Raw genomic sequence first — 16,062 nt, forward strand, 5'->3', positions numbered from 1 at the left:
ATTTAGCCAAACTGGGGTCATAAGTTACAAGGAGCATTAAAACAGGGGTGATAACAACTATGATCACCGACTCATTAACTATGCACCAGACCCTTTCCAGAACTCCCTCAACAACCCTGTGCATGACCATCATTTCTCTGATGGAGAAACCAGGGAATCCAGATGTCCAGTCAGCTTGGATTCTTGGATGTGGACCAGACCCGTACAGATGGGTACTGGGACAGGGCCTTGGAGACAGTGAGAAGAAACAAATACTGGGAATGGAAAAACATGTGAATGCCAGGGACAAAAGTTTGCCTGGAGTTACGCTGTCTTCATTTGTCAGAGTCCTTATTGCCTCAGGGTCTGAGCCAATTTTGCGAGGCAACATGACAGGCACCAAGCCAAGGATTATGGGCAGGGAAGAAGAAAGCCCAGAGAAAAAACAAGAGGTGCTTCCAATGGAGAGGATTCTACAAAAATGAAGAGAAATCTATAAAGATTTTTTACCCCCCAAAGGCATTAGAAGTGCCTGGCAGATAGGATCTATGGTTAAGAGACAGCAATAGCCTATTTCAATTTTTTCTCTGCCCAGCAAGAGGTACATAATCAGCAGTCTCCTGGTCGGATGCCCACTTTATTCGGACAATTACCAGGAAATAGATTCCATGCATTTCCCTGCTTCTAAACAAAAGAAAACAGGCACACCTATCTTGTGTCAATGGCTTTCTCGATGGACTTTCAGAGTTTCCTCTCAGTAATTCTGTGAATTGCTATTGCCTGGAGTTGCTTCCTCTTTCATGACGGGGGATTAAGATATTCACTAGGATAAAATGCCCTCCATTTCTCATACTTTATACTTACTAATCAAATTGACCACAGCCAGTTTTCAAAGAGGGTCTGCATTCTCCACAATGCCTGATTTCCCTGAAATGTGCATTTGGCTTAAGCCACAGACCCTGTTCTCCACTGGGCTCAGAGAACCTGGGATTTTGAATGATCCCACATGCACCGCACTGTCGCTATCTGTGAAGCAGGGCGGGGACTGTGCATTTGGAAGGGACAGCTGTTTGTACAAATCCTTTGAGATCTGGGGAGTGAAGGGCAAGAATAATTTCTAACATGTGGAAGGAAGAGCTTGCTAAAGGGACAGCGATGTGGGAGGTGTGCGTGTGGGAAGAGAGGTCAGTTCCTGTGGTGGAGTCCCCCACTGCCTGGGTTTTTGACTCTGAGCTTTCTTTGTGGGGAGCCAGCTCTGCCAAAGGTTTAGCATGAGAACAGAGACACAAATACTCCAGGTTCTCAGGTGCTGCTGATGTGGTATACATCACACCCACATGGGCTTTACTATAAAGAGTACAGCGAACAAAGAGTAACAATGACCCAGCCACTCCTTGTCTGTCCGCCGCCAGCCCTAAGCTTTCCCACCTCTCCTGCCTCAAAACTAAGCTTTCTGGCAGGACCTGAACAATAGTGGGAGACTGAGGTCTATCATAATGATACTACAGAAAATTTGATTGTGATACAATAAATCTCCACCATTTCTCTGCTGCTTCCAGTGTGCTGGCCACATTTTCAGTTACTGGCTTTTAACATTCACACTAATTCCATAAAGTTGAGATTCTTTTAAAAATTTTTTTAAGGTTTATTTAATGAGAGAGAGAGAGAAAGAGAGAGAGAGAGAGAGAGAGAGAATCCCAAGCAGGCACAGAACCCGACTCAGGGCTTGAACTCACGAACCATGAGATCATGACGTGAGCTGAAATCAAGAGTCGGCTGCTTAACCGACTGAGCCGCCCAGGCACCCCTAAAGCTGAGGTTCTAACCACTGTGTTACAGGTAAGGAAGTTCAGGAGGTGAAGGGACCTCTTTCAAGTCACGTAGCTGCAAAGTGGGGAAGCTGGATTTATACCCAGGTCTGTCGGACTCCAGGGCGTAGAACACAGATGGTTATTCCATGTGGATGGCTGGCAGGCTGAGACAAATGTCCCCAAGCAGCTTCTCTTTGTTTCCCCAAACGTGAATGTGTTCTTCCCCTGGTGTCAGCTTCTATGCGTTCCTTCCTTCCTTCTCCTCCTCCTCCTCAGTCTTGGGTCTGTCTCAAAGACCCCGCCATTCTCTTGACCCTCCTCCTGGTTGCATGTCCCACACCTGTTCCTTAGGGTCCCCCTGTGCAGCTCTTGTTCACACAAAGTTCTGTGCTGAGTTGCTCTTTGGTCTCTTACACTGGAAGATAAAGTCACAGCAAGGACTGGGGACAATGGAGAATGGTTCAAGAGACCAAGGTTCATTCTGAAACTATGGAATTTTCAGTTTGGAAAGAATCATAGAGGTTTTCTTAGATCTTGCCATCTTTATGATCAAAGAGCTCAGCCTCGGAGAGGGGCTTGGCTTGACGAGCATGTAGTGAGTGAATGGAAGAGCTCGTTAGCGCTAGGACCCATGGTCCCGACTCTCTTGCCCCATGCTCTTCTCCACTTCCACCATTGCTTCATGTCTGGAAGGAGAGGGCAAAGGCTCAGGAAAGGACAAAGAGATGGCGGGAAGGGCTAGATTGAGGCCAGCGCCACCCCAGGGAGTCCTACTGAGACAGGAAGCCTCATGTGCTCTGTCTAGAATCAAGGGAGCAGGCAAGGAGACAGCCAGGTCAGAAACCTGTAAGACTGGGTTGGAAGGGACTCTAGAATGCCAGTTGGCCTCTGCTGACATGGGGAACTCACTCCCTACAAGACAGCCAATTTGGTTCACCAGAGCAAGGCAGGATGCATGGTGTGGCAGTGCAACCGTGGGTTCCGGAGTCAGAACTGGGTGGGAATTCTGAGCTGTGTCAGTATCCCTGAGCAAGTCATGATGGTTCTTTTGAGCTTCCATTTCCACACGTGCACAGCGTGGACAGTAATAACCTCTGTAGATCACCAAAGGGCTACAAGTTATTCCTCACTCTCAATCTACACCCTCGGCTAATACTCCCCACACCGATTCTGGGATGGCCATGTGACTTGCTTCCAACAGGACACAAACACAGGTGTTAAACCATGCTGACATGGTGGGGCTTGGCCCTAGCTTTGTGACAACCACCATGGGACAAGCCTACTTACTATGCTTCTATGAGGCGTCTGGCACAAAGCAAGGTACACAGCAGGTACTCAATATATGGCAGCTGTACTCTTCCTTAGGTTCTGTTTCTGCCTTTCAAACATTCACCCAGCCAACAGATACTTATTATCTATAATGTGCAGGTGAACGTGCTGGGCCCTGCGATGAACAAGAAAGACAAGGTTCCTGCGCTCCTGGAGCTTCTTTCCAGTGGAGGGAAAAGACAGAACAAACCAAAGTAGATTCTGAGGGAGCGAAGGGCTAAAGAAGACAACCAAGACAGGAAACAGGATGGAGTAACTGTGACGGCTGGCCGGGGAAGGCCTGATGGGCACATGAATTTGAGACTTGGGTAAGGAGAAGGTCCCAGCCTTGAGGAGTCAGGGCGAGAAGCTTTCCAAGGAGAGGGAGCAGCCTTTGGGATAACTGGGTATAGCATGTTCAAGCAAGAAGAGAGGGAAGATGGGTGAGTGAGGGGCAGAGAAGGTCAGAAGACGCTGGGGAGTAGGCAGGTGCCAGGTTACGCGGGGCCCGGAAGGCCACGGTGGGCTGCTGTAATACTGTTCTGAATGTGGTGAGAAATCATCAGAGAGTTTTAAAGATGGTGACCTGATGTACAGACAGATCCCAGCTAATGATGGGCTGACTTGACAAATTTTCAACTTGGGGCTCCTGGGTGGCTCGGTCGGTCAAGCATCTGACTCTTGATTTCAGCTCAGGTCATGATCTCGTGGTTGGTAGGTTTGAGCCTGACATTAGGCTCTGTGCTGACTCGCACGTGGAGTCTGCTTGCGATTCTCTCTGTCTCTGCCCCTCCTCAAAATAAATAAACTTAGAACAATTATTTAAAAAACAAAACAAAAAACGATTTTTAAACTTTATGATGGTGCATTCGGTAGAAACCATCCTTGGGGTTTAGAATTTGCATTTCCTCTCCGGGGTATCAACATGCAGTGTGATGCTCCCTCGTGATGCTGGGCAGCCGTGGCCACGACACTCAGTCAGCTGCACAGTCACAAGGGTCAACAACTGATACACGGACAACCAATCTGTACCCAGACAGCCATTCTGCTTCTCACTTTTGGTACACTATTCCAAAAATTGCATGAGACATCCGACATTTTATTATAAAATAGGCTGTGTGTGAGATGGTTTTGCCCAACTGCAGGCCAAGGTAAGCGTTCTGAACACATTTAAGGTTGGCGAGGTTAAGCTAGGATGTGTGGTAGGTTAGGTGTATTAAACGCATGTTTGCCTTACGATCTTTTCAGCTTATGATGGGTTTACTGAGCTACAGCCCCAGCCACTGGACGTTAAGGAAGATCTGTATTAGAAGATCACTCTGGCTGTTACATGGAGAAGGGATTACCTTCCACTCTCTAGAACGATGCTTTTCAAACTTAAGCATGTTCAAGATCACCTGGGAGGTTTATTACAACAGATTCCTGGGCCCCACTCTAGAGGTTGCCGTTGGCTAGGTCTGGGTGGGGCCAAGAATTTGTCTAACAGGGTCCTGGGTGATCTAAAGCAGGGCCCCCTTCACCTCGGCTAACATCCCTTCCTCCACTCACAGAAGGCAGAGAAGACCCATCAACCACAGGATTCCCTGGAGCTATATTCAGTATGTCAATAACCTTTGTCAAAGGAACACGAAAGAACAAGCTCTCCTGGCCAGGTGGCAAGGATGCTGTGACCAGAATCCCTCCTATCGACCGTTCTCGTGTGCTGCTAGGACGGGAGGGACATCTCCCGTGTGCTGGGAGAGAACAGACCTGCCGGTTTCATAGCTGTGGCAGGCGACATTCATTCTTTCTGAACAGAATTCTAGAGGGAGCCGGACACGGGAGCCTGTGTGCCGGCTCCCCTAATTCGTTGTGGCGTTCACGTAGGGCCTACTTCTGACTCAAAGGTTTACAAACACACCCGGAATGTTTCTTCAATTAAGAATCAATCCAACAGGCACCAGTCAGCCTGCTGCATCATAATTGGATGTGTAGGATGAAGCGGAAGGAGGAATTCCTACCGTCTCCATCGGCTTGTGGTACTGCTCTATAATTTTTTATTATGTCCCGCTAAGCATCTCTCGTTAGGGTGTGGAACTCCTTGGGCTCTCTGGGGTATTGTTAGGATGGCAACACTTGTCACAACACATTAGAGGAGGGGATCATGCACCTGCTATGCCGAGGGATGTGCGTGCTTTGAAGGGAAGGTCTCTGTGGTCAGTGTTTGTGGCAGATGCGAGAGGGGCCAGGGTTTTCTTTTCAGAGGGCTGGGAGAGGGGGGCCTGCCGGGGTCCTGCAGCCCCAGCTGGGAGGATGCTTCCAGCCAGCACTAGCAGGAGCAGTTCTGTTTTGCCTGGATCCTTTTATTGATGGCAACTGCATACAGAAGGATGGCTGTGGGGTGCTAATCACTTAAACAATTTTCTAGTTGTCTATAAATTCCAGATCGCGAATTCCATAGCTAGCATAGAGGTTAAAAAAAAAAAAAAAAACAACCTAAGGAAAGGGAAACTAGCATTTGTTGTAGACCTACATCTCACTGAGCACTCCAGAGCCTCTTATTTCAGAACACCTGACACCAATCTGTGACCCTGACAGTATTGTCCACTTCACAGATAAGTAAGATGAGGCTCAAAAAGCCTAAGTAACTTGCCCAAGTTCATACAGCTAGTAACTAGTGCAAATGGGCTTTGAACCCAGATGTTTCTTTTTGTTGTTCCCACATCACTTCACCTCTCCTAAATACATACCATGTGCAGATGCTGTGGTCAGGGTTTTGAGATCTGTAAGCATTTACTGAAGGCAAATATATGCCAAGGGCTTTCACAGACACTCTCTCATTTAATCCTAATTGGGACCCTATGAGGCAAATATTTTTTTTAACTCTTTTTATAGAAGGAGAAAGATAACCAAAGTGCAAGTGGTGATCTTGCACAAGATCACCAGCTGAAGAGTAATGGAGTTGGTGGGATTTGAACCCAGAGCTCTTTGTGAGATGAGTGTCCTTTTGTGCATTACTACAATATTAAGATTTTGGCCAACGGTGCTATCAAATGATAAGGAGCCTCTGACCACACACCAGGGCTAAGTCCTGGGTATGTACTATCTCACCTGATCATTACAACAACCTTAGATGGGAGCTACTGTCATTAGCTTTCCCAGATTACAGATGAGGAAACCAAGGCTTAAGAGGTGATTTGTTCAGGGGCACCTGGGTGGCTCAGTCGGTTGAGCGTCCGACTTCGGCTCAGGTCATGATCTCGCGGTCCGTGAGTTCGAGCCTCGCATAGGACTCTGTGCTGACAGCTCAGAGCCTGGAACCTGCTTCAGATTCTGTGTCTCCCTCTGTCTCTGCTCCTTTCCCGCTCACACTCTGTCTCTCTCAAAAATAAATAAAACATTAAAAAAAAAAAAAGAGGTGATTTGTTCAAGGGTCAAAGTCAAGAAGTGGCAGTACCACCAAGACCCCACAGTGTCTGATTCCTGAGACCAAATTATTCAAGGTCAGACCACTTTATTCAGATTAGAAAGGATGCCAGATTTACCTCTTTCATTTTCTCCTGAGTTTGGAGGTGCCAGATAGCTACTAATCTTGATTCAGCATATTTTGTTGATAAACTGAATGTATTAACAGGAGGCATGAATTGGACCAAGGAAAACCAGGGATGGTGTGAGAGCTGAGAACCTGGAATTGTCTGAAACTCACTCACCTGGGCAGATTACAGTATTTGAGCTTCAGGGAACCCATCTGAGGGGCCTGACGTGCGTTTATGCTGCCTGAAGAATATAGAAGGCCAATCTCAAACATCATTCAGCATGAATATTTAAGGATTAGATTTTATTTTCATTTTAAATGGCATAGAGGAAAAGGAAAAAGAAATGAGGAGACTGGAATGGCCAGGTCACTCACTAAAGTGCTGCCTGGTGAGGGGAGAGCGTGCATACCCCAACTGAAGGCTGGGTGAGGAGCTCAAGGGACATAGAAGTTTAGGGGTGACTCTGGGGCTCAGGTCTTGGTCAGGCCCTTATGGAGCCTCACAGGGAGCTTGACAGGGTTGAGCAGGGGCAGGGGGCACCGGCCCTGGCATCCCCAGCCCCCTCTGTAATCCTACCTGGCCATGTTCATCTGATCTCCTCTTCCTCACCAACCCCCGAAACTCGAACCACACTCGAGCCTGGGGTCCATGGGCCTGGGGTCCTCTTTGTCCCATGAATACGCTTAGCTCCACCTCGGGAAGCCTCCTTCTTTCCCTGTGCACTTTCTCCTGCCCACCTACTCAGCCTCCAGCTCAATGTAGGCAACACCTCCCTTCGGACGCACTCCCTGTCTCTTCTTTTCTCTGCCCCCAGGCTGGGATGGGGGCTCCTCTCATAGCATCTTCTCTACAGTCAGAATTCTAAGGATGAATTCTAAGCTGGGCTCCCCAACTCCTGCCCCCCTGACATATAGACCTGTATAACCTCCTCCCTTGAGTGTGAGCCAAACCCAGGGAAAGGGATGGAATATTGTTCCCATGGATTACGTGATATAACAGACTGCAGAGTCTCCTGCTGGCTTGGAAGACGTAAGCTGCCAGGCTGTGAGAAAACCACAAGGCTAAGACCTAGGGGTGGCCTTTTATTGCTCAGAAGGACCTCAACCCAAAAGCCAGCAAGGAAATGGGGACCTCAGTCCTAGCACTGAGTTCTGCCAAAAGCCAAATGAGCTGGGAAGTGGACCCAGACTCCCATGAGATCACAGCCCCAGCCAACACCTGGATTGCAGTCCTGGGAGCCAAATAGGGGACCCTGCCAGCCCGTATCCAGACTCCTGATCCCCCAAACTGGAAGATACTAAGTATCCATTTAAGCTGCTCCATCTGTGGTTGTTTGTTCTACAGCAATAGATAACACACACACCGTCTGAGCCATGAATACGCTATACACTCCTTGAAGGCAAACATGGGGTCTTCTCATAAATATCCCCAGCTTCACAAAAGCCTGGTACAACACAGGAGTAGATGCCGACACAATATTTGCTGAGTAGTCACACGAGTTTTGGAGATTAGGAAACTGAGGCCATAGGAAGGGAAAATCTTGCTTGAGGTCACACGGTAGGTCAGGACAGAGCTGGTACAAGGACCTATGTGCTCTCCTCTTGAGTCCCAGTTCATCTCTACCTGCCACCTGTTATGCTCAGCAAGTTCTGTGTATTTCTGCACAGGATCCCTGAGCCTGTGCATCTCCAGGAAACACCCAACCAATGGAGCCACTTAATTCCACAAGCAAGCATTCGCCAACACACAGTGGCACTCCCACAGTGAGGAGCCTGCTTCCATGAGCCACACTGAACTCGACTCATTCCAGATGTCTCTCGATGCCAGGTTCCGCTCACTCACTCCTTGGACTATGTGTGAACCTTCTCATGTCTGAGTGCTTACCCCTTCATTGGCTTGTACAGTCTTCAATCAGTCCCAACTAATAACAACTGACATTTATTGAACACCTAACAAGTGTGCCAAGTACTGTTTTAACTCCTTTAATCCTGAAAACAGGCATTAACTCCTTTAATACTGAAAACAACCCCATGGAATCTCATTCATAGGCTGGACAGGCATCTCCAAGGTGACTCAAAGACAGAGTGAGCCAATCAAATTCCCTTCCCAACTGTGGGAGGTGAGGGGGAATGATATGAAGGAGGCTGGGGCTAGGGAGCCACTGTGGGCCATGTGTAAATCAAAGAGAAAGCCGATCACTCAAGGTGGGAAGGAGACACATAGGACACCCAGGCAAAGAAAAGTATAGCCTTGAATGTGTGACCTCAGGACTCTGAACCCATATACCTCCTGGCAGCCAGAGAGAGAGATTTTCAAAAACCTAACCTGGATCATATAACTTGGTATAAATGTCTTCACTAAGTTCTCACCACCCTTAGGATAAAATCTGAATATTTTGTGAGTTTCTAATGTTCTATAATCTTACTCTCATGCCACTTTCCTGCTAGGCTTCAGCCACTGCTCTTCTATCACGTTTTTGAATGTTGCAAGACCCTTCTCACCACAGGGCCTTTACACTCGCTATTTTATCCACCTGGAAACGTTTTTCTTTCAGCAACCCACATACCTGCCTCCTTTTCTCATCCTTTAGATCCCTGCAGAAATGTCCCGTCCTTATAAAGATTTCCCCTGACCACATCACCTAAAGAAGGTCCCTGTCTTATCATAGTTTTATCAATCTCTTTTCCTTCCAAGCACGTATCACAATTATAATCATTTTATTCAACCATTTGTTGCTATTTATAACACTATTCCCACATTCTCAACCCTGGCTGCACATCTCAAACTTAAAACAATGCAAGGTCTCTACCACACAAATATTCTTACTTAAATGGTGTGCAACAGAGCTTGAAGGTGAATTTAAGAGCTCCCCACATGATTCAATTTGTCCCCAGCCAAGGTTGAGAATCAGTGCGTTAGAGTGTAAGCCACATAAGGGTGGAATCACGTCAGTACTTCCTGATAAGGGGTTGATGGACGTTTGCTGCATCAATCCACTAAGGAAAAGGAACAGCAATTGCTTTCCAGCAGTGACAGTGGTTCCAGAATATGTGTTTCCCTATAACACACCCCTTCTTCCTTGAGATAGTCTGAGTAGAGCACTGTTCTTACTCTATCCTCAAAACCACCACCCTCACTGGAAGACAAGAGCCCTTGGGTTTCAGGGCTGGAGAGGGCTGTGACCTGAGCCTAACCTGTGAAGCCATCTCTCCCTTCTCCGTATGACTGGGTATAGAGCTGCAGGGAGGGCCCTGTGGGGAAGGCAGGGCCCATCTGCATACCTGTCCATGGAGAGCTGAGCGACCAGGGTGACATCCGTGTTGTCTGAAGCGGGCTCATACTCATAGTGTAAGAAGTACAGGTGGGTTCGGTGGACAGTGAATCGTTCTCGCCGGAACTCATAACACAGGTCATCCTCATCCAGCTCAGAGAGCTGCTTCTGGAGCTGAAAGATAGAAGAAAGGGGTATGGGACCAGGAAGGGAAGCCCCAAGGAGCCAGGAGCCTGCCCTTGCCTGAGGTGGTTACTCATTAGCCATTGTTGATGGGTCACACACAGAAAGACAGGATCACTGTTTTTAGTTTCCTTGGCAATTTAATTTTATAAAGGCCATGATGAAGAAATGAAGGCCATGAAGATCTCACGATCTGAGAAACAAGCCTCTCTCAGCTGAGAATGATGGTGGTTATCATCAACAAACATATAAGCAACCACAAACTTCTTATAAACAGAAAAATGTTTTGGTAGATGACCTAGTACAACAATTTCAGATAACAGGGCAGAACGTACTGAAATCCAAATGCAGCAGTGCCTTTGTGTGAGCTGATGCTTTTCTCCCGCCTAGAGCTACAGACTTCAATCTCTATACCAGCTATTGTGAGAGAAAAGTAAAACCAACCCCCAAACAAAATTTAAAAATCTGTTTCTTTCATTCTATCCAAGTTTAATCAGAGTCTTGGCATCCACTCTTCTTTCTTCTTTCTAACTCTCAGGAAGTCGTGCTCTCTTAATCTGCCTGTAGAAGTTCTTAGCTCTACTTGCCTTCCAAATCCAGCATGTAAGAGCAGGCTGACCTGCCAATAGGGAACCAAAGACTTAGCATCCAACGTTGACAGATGCAGACGCACAATATCCAGATTTGTCTGAGGATGCACAATTGCCTGACACACAACCATGTCATGCCAATCCCACCATGTCCCTCCCAGGCAAGGGTGACTGTGTCTACTTCACTGACAAAGATTTGCAATGAAAAGTAAAAGAACTTCAGCAGGGATAGAAATTAGATCAGTGGATGTGTGGGGGCAGAGTAGATGGACTGGGCAGAAGCAGGAGAGAAGTTTTTTGGGGGATGGAAATGGAGGACACTTTGTCTGTGAGACCCTAGCTGGCCCTGCCAGGTAGAGCTGGGTCCACTTCTCTGTGCCCCAAGAGCACTTGATTCATAACTCTGCTAAAGCACTCATTAGTTTGAACCGAAATTAATCAAGGGTAACTTCCGTGGCACCATGGTGACACTTTACCATTGCCCTTAGCACTGTGCCCATTGCATGACAGGTGCTTAATATTCATGTGCTGCACACATGAGAAATGTTTGCTGCACATACACTATAATCATTGTGCATTAAGGCCTGTCCTTCTAATTTTCCTTCCATATCCTCTAATGCTATACATAGAAGGTGATCCTTCTTAAGCCCTTTATTTGCTCCTATATTTGCAGTTCAAGGGTCTGTAATGGCTGAAAACGTTTTGGACAGCAAACAAGCATGCACCAGGCTCTCTGCAAGGTGGCGGGTGCATGTGATCCCTTGGAGCCCTCCAATGAGGCATGTACAGCCTCATCTGACAGATGAAAAGCAGTTTCAAGATCTTGAGGTCACTCAGGGAGGCCGAACCTGGGTCTGCCACCAAGCTGCCTCTCCGGGAAGGATGCTCACTCAGCCTTGGGTCAAGAAGCAGATGCAGCACAGTGGCCGAGGCTACTGGTTCTATCCCAATCCCGCCTCTACAATCTTGGGTGAGCTGCTTAACCCTTCTGAGCTTCCACTTCCTCAATTGTAAAATGGGGTTGATATAGTAACTACCCCAGGGGGCTGTAGGAGGACTCCAAGAGATCCTGCATATGCAGAGTACAGTGTTTGGAGGGAAGTAAAGACACAGCCAACGCTGTCTATTACCAAGGTTGTTATCACAGTTAGGAAAGGGAGACACGTGGGTGGATGCTTTCCATCCTCAACCACCACCTGAAGGAGACAGTACAGGGAGGGCAGGGGAAGCAGGGGCTGGGTGAGCCTGGATAGCACTTCTGTCTCATGCGTGTCAAACACAGTCCCTACCTCCTCCTCCTTGAGGAACCCAAATATACCTAGAAACCACAGTGTCACCCCCCAAGAGGAAACTTAACCAATTCATATCCTCCTCCTCTCCCACCCACACTGCAAAAGAACACAAGCAATTATTCCCTTTCAGAGAATATACATCTGCAAAGTTCTTTGCAAAAGTAGGGTTGTTTGGGGCGGGGGTGGGGTTGATTTGTGTGGTGTTTTTTAATGTGTTGACAGGAGTGCATGGCTTCTGGTTCAGTGAAGACAGGTGTGGGGTCGCATGTGAGGATAGGTGTGGACATGCGTGTAAGGGTGGCCACACACGTGTGCATGGAGAAAAGCGTCTTTGATGAGCTTTAAAAAGAGAAGGTTATTTTGATCATGTGAGAAAGTAGATTAGTGGGCAGAACATAAGAAATGCATGGGTGTATAGGGGTTTCTCTTCACTTATGCAGGCACATACCCTTGAGTTAGGGGCAAAAACCATCCCAAGGTAAATGGCTCCTCCAGGCAGGGGCTGTTGCCCATTCATCTCTGAATTTCCTGTACCTAGAACATCTAGAGCATCCTGAATGTTCACCAAGTCTCTACTAGATGTACTCATAGCCATGTACTCAGGTTAAAAAAGGGAACAGTGACCAGTGACGCTCCCAGAACTCTCAAAGCATGGTCTGACCAAGTTGGGAGGGTCTACCAATAGTCCTGAGGGATAAGTAGCCTCTATGAACTTCATAGTAACAACAATGTGGTTCAGTGGCATCCATCCCTAGGTCACCTGTGGCTTAAGGGGTAGGGTCTAGGGAATACTGTTGCCTTCCTTGAGCTTTAATGTTCTATTCATTATCAACATGGTGGTCTGTACCTTTGCTCAGCTAACAGGAGTGAAACACCTGCTCTGGGCCAGGTGCGGTGCTAAATGTTTTCAGGTGGATTGTTTTATTAATTTAATCCTTCAGCACACGTCCGATTTTACCAAGGAGGAAACTGAGGCTCAGAGGGTTTCAGTTATCTGCCAGTTACACAGCTAAGGAGCAGTCCAGACTGAGAATCCAGTCTTCAGACCTCACACCAGGGACATCTTCGCAGTGTGGTGACTCCTCTTCCAGGGGATAGATACAAGGATCAAGGGAGATGGTGGAAGACACAATCCTCCATGAAAAAGCAGGCCACAAAAATGCATATGCAGTACGATCCCAATACAGCAAAAAGACAAACAAAAAGCCACACAGAAAACAGACCAAAGGGAACACATTACAATGTTAACTAAAGCTTTTCTCTCGACTGGTGGATTCACAGATGAATTTTATTAGCTTCTTTATACTTTTCTGTATTTAACAAATTCCCTGCAATTTTCTCAAAGGAACTAATGCATGTAAAAGTGCTTTATAAACTGTAAAGTGCTACACAAAACCTAAGCAATGTTATTATGATTCCATTATGTACCTTTCCAAATTCTAATCTAGGAATTCTTAGTGCTGACTGCATGGTTGATGTTATCTCAAGGGGAAGACTGGAACAGCTTAAAAACTGCTTAAAACTACCTCTTTTTCACCCAGGGTAGGCGTAATTTCTCCAGGGAGATGCTGGGCTGGAGGGAGGGATTTCATTAACAGGGCCTGAATGCGCCCGCACTCCGTATTCTGGCCATGGGGGAAGGAGCAGGGGGCTCCTGACAAGCAAGTCACAGAAACAAAAGACAGATTTCTCCTGAGATAAAATGCATTTGCTAAATTGCTTCTTTGGGCAGCCAGCTGAGGCACAGGGAGATTTGGACTCAAGGGAAAATGGTCCTTTAAGCACTTTGCATTTATTTCTTCCCATCCTTAAAGACAGTGGCCTGGATTGACCTCTGAGCTGTCAGAGATGACGGCTGGTCATTCCTGAGGATTCAGAGGGGTTGCAAGTGCGTCCATGGCTCTGGCCTAATGGCCTTCTGTTCAAAGTCAGGCAAAACTACAGAGAGAGGTTATGGGGATAACCAGAAACTGAGACCTAATCTCTCTGACATCCATTTTCTATGTGACCTTGACCAAGTCATTTCCCCGATTCATAAGACCAAGAGTTTGGGCTTCATAAAAAAGCACTCAAGGATCAAATGCTCACTAGGGTCAGCAAACGTGCTGGGAACTTTCTCTTTTAATACTCACACAGACTCCATGGGTTAGGGACAGCTATCTGCCTGTTTACAGATGAAAGCATTCATCATCTGAAGGGTATAGCCACTTGTTCAAGGTCACACAGTGAGTGGACGGAGCTGAGGTATTACCTCCAGGTGTACTTCCTTTGAGTCCTTGTAAGTAATCAAGTCACTACAATACCTTGTTAATCAATCTCTGGGACTCTTTCTAGTTCTAATGCTAGATAGTTCTGTGACTATAGGAGACTGAACACGTATTCCGCACAGTGGCAGAGACCTTCTGCATTCATCAATATTCATGTTCTCTTCTCTTCCTGGGTGCACAGCCAGGCTGTGTTCCCAATCTTCCTGCAGGTAAGCTAACTGCATGGCAAAGTCTGGTCAGTGGAATGTGGGCAGGTTCTGGCTACTCTGGGCACCACTTTCGAGGCTAACTTATGCACCTCTGTCAGAGAGAGCAAGGGCATCCAGTAGAGTTCAAGGCTCCACGGAGGGAAGAGCCACAAGATGGAAGGAGTCTGGGTCCCTAAACCTGGAAAAAACACATCGGCCAATCAAAAACATCCATTTGGACTTTCGTGAGTAATAAACAGCTAGCATGCTGAACCCATTTTACAATTGCTTGTGTTACTTTAACTAACAAGCCTACTTGCCTCTTCTAGCCACTGAGTGATGAAGACAGAATCCAACAGACCAAGTAAGAAGTCTATTCCTTCTTAGGACACTTCTCTTTCGGATGCCTTGGGAGCACAGGTGGAAATACCTGGTGGGTAAAATAACACTCCAGAATGTTGCTTTATATTTTCAACTTACTTTCGGTATTCTATGGCCTCGACACCCATGGCCTTATGTGTTCCTCTCAATCTCTGAATGAGACAGGCGGGGCTGCCCTATTGCCCTCAGGTGACTGATGAGGAAACCAGGGCCCCAGAGATTTGCTCTGAGAAGTTGGGCTCTAACGCACGTCTCCTGAAACCTACCTCAAGGCTCTTCCCTGTGGTTTTCCGTGAAGCAATTAGGCTTTATTAAACCACACAGACAGGTAGAGAAAGATTACTAGCTCACACTGGCTGCCTGCAGTGTGTATTAATCAACGAAGTTCCAGGAACTCAAAACATCTACTAAGGAAAAAAACCCATGCGCCACTTTCCTGTTTTTGTGGGATAGGAAAGGCATGGGTTTAGGTCTATTCAGGGAGTCTTCCCAGAACTCAGGCTCTGGGGAAATAATGAGGAAAAGGCCTGGTCTCCTCCCACCCAGGTTATCAGTATTAATTCGTATGTGACACACACAATGAATAGGCGCTTATTATGTGTCAAGCTGTGTGCTAGGAATGGGGAATGAACCCATTTCTACATCTAAACTGTTCATAGGGTCTGAGTGGGGAAATAAATGAGCAAGTTAGCAATTACAATGCTGTGTATCCAAAATACCAACAAAACCTAGTGTGTGTGTGTGGGGGGGGGGTGGTGTGGGCATGTGCTGTGTGCCACGTTGCCCAAAGTTCCTCAGCTCTCTTATATTTAGTTCTCACTGAGCCTATCAGGCAGCACTAGTTACGATGCCCATTTAACAGAAGGGAAAACTGAGGCACAAAGAGTTTAAGTAAATGGCCTGAAATCTCATATTTAGTATTCCTAAGATTTTACATGCGGCAACCCTGCTCCAGAGCTGCCCTATTAGGTACGGCACCAGGAGCTGGCCAGTGGAGAAAAAGTCCAGGAGAAGAAGGCAGGGAGCTGCTGCAAAAGCACACGAGGGGAGGGGCACCTGAGCGGCTTACTCGGTTAAGCAGCCGACTTCGGCTCAGGTCACGATCTCATGGCTTGTGGGTTCGAGCCCTGCATCGGGCTCTGTGCTGACGGCTCAGAGCCTGGAGCCTCTTTGGATTCTTAGTCTCCTGTGTCTCCCTCTCTCTCTGCCCCTCCCCTGCTTACATTCTGTCTCTCTTTCTCTCAAAAAGAAATACACATGGAAAAAAAAAAAAGCAC

At 47.1% G+C, this 16,062-nt stretch overlaps 1 protein-coding gene across 4 annotated transcripts in view; it reads right to left on the minus strand.

Moving 5' to 3' along the window:
• Positions 1-16,062, minus strand: part of LARGE1 (LARGE xylosyl- and glucuronyltransferase 1) — a 543,301-nt gene that overhangs the window by 31,871 nt on the left and 495,368 nt on the right. For all 4 annotated transcript variants that reach the window (XM_045467269.1, XM_045467268.1, XM_045467270.1 and 1 more), the window contains one exon: positions 9,895-10,058. In XM_045467269.1, the coding sequence (XP_045323225.1) occupies positions 9,895-10,058 (164 nt within the window). The remainder of the gene's footprint in view (positions 1-9,894; positions 10,059-16,062) is intronic.

This window comes from Leopardus geoffroyi, chromosome B4 (genome assembly GCF_018350155.1).
Source record: "Leopardus geoffroyi isolate Oge1 chromosome B4, O.geoffroyi_Oge1_pat1.0, whole genome shotgun sequence".
Lineage (NCBI taxonomy): Eukaryota > Metazoa > Chordata > Mammalia > Carnivora > Felidae > Leopardus > Leopardus geoffroyi.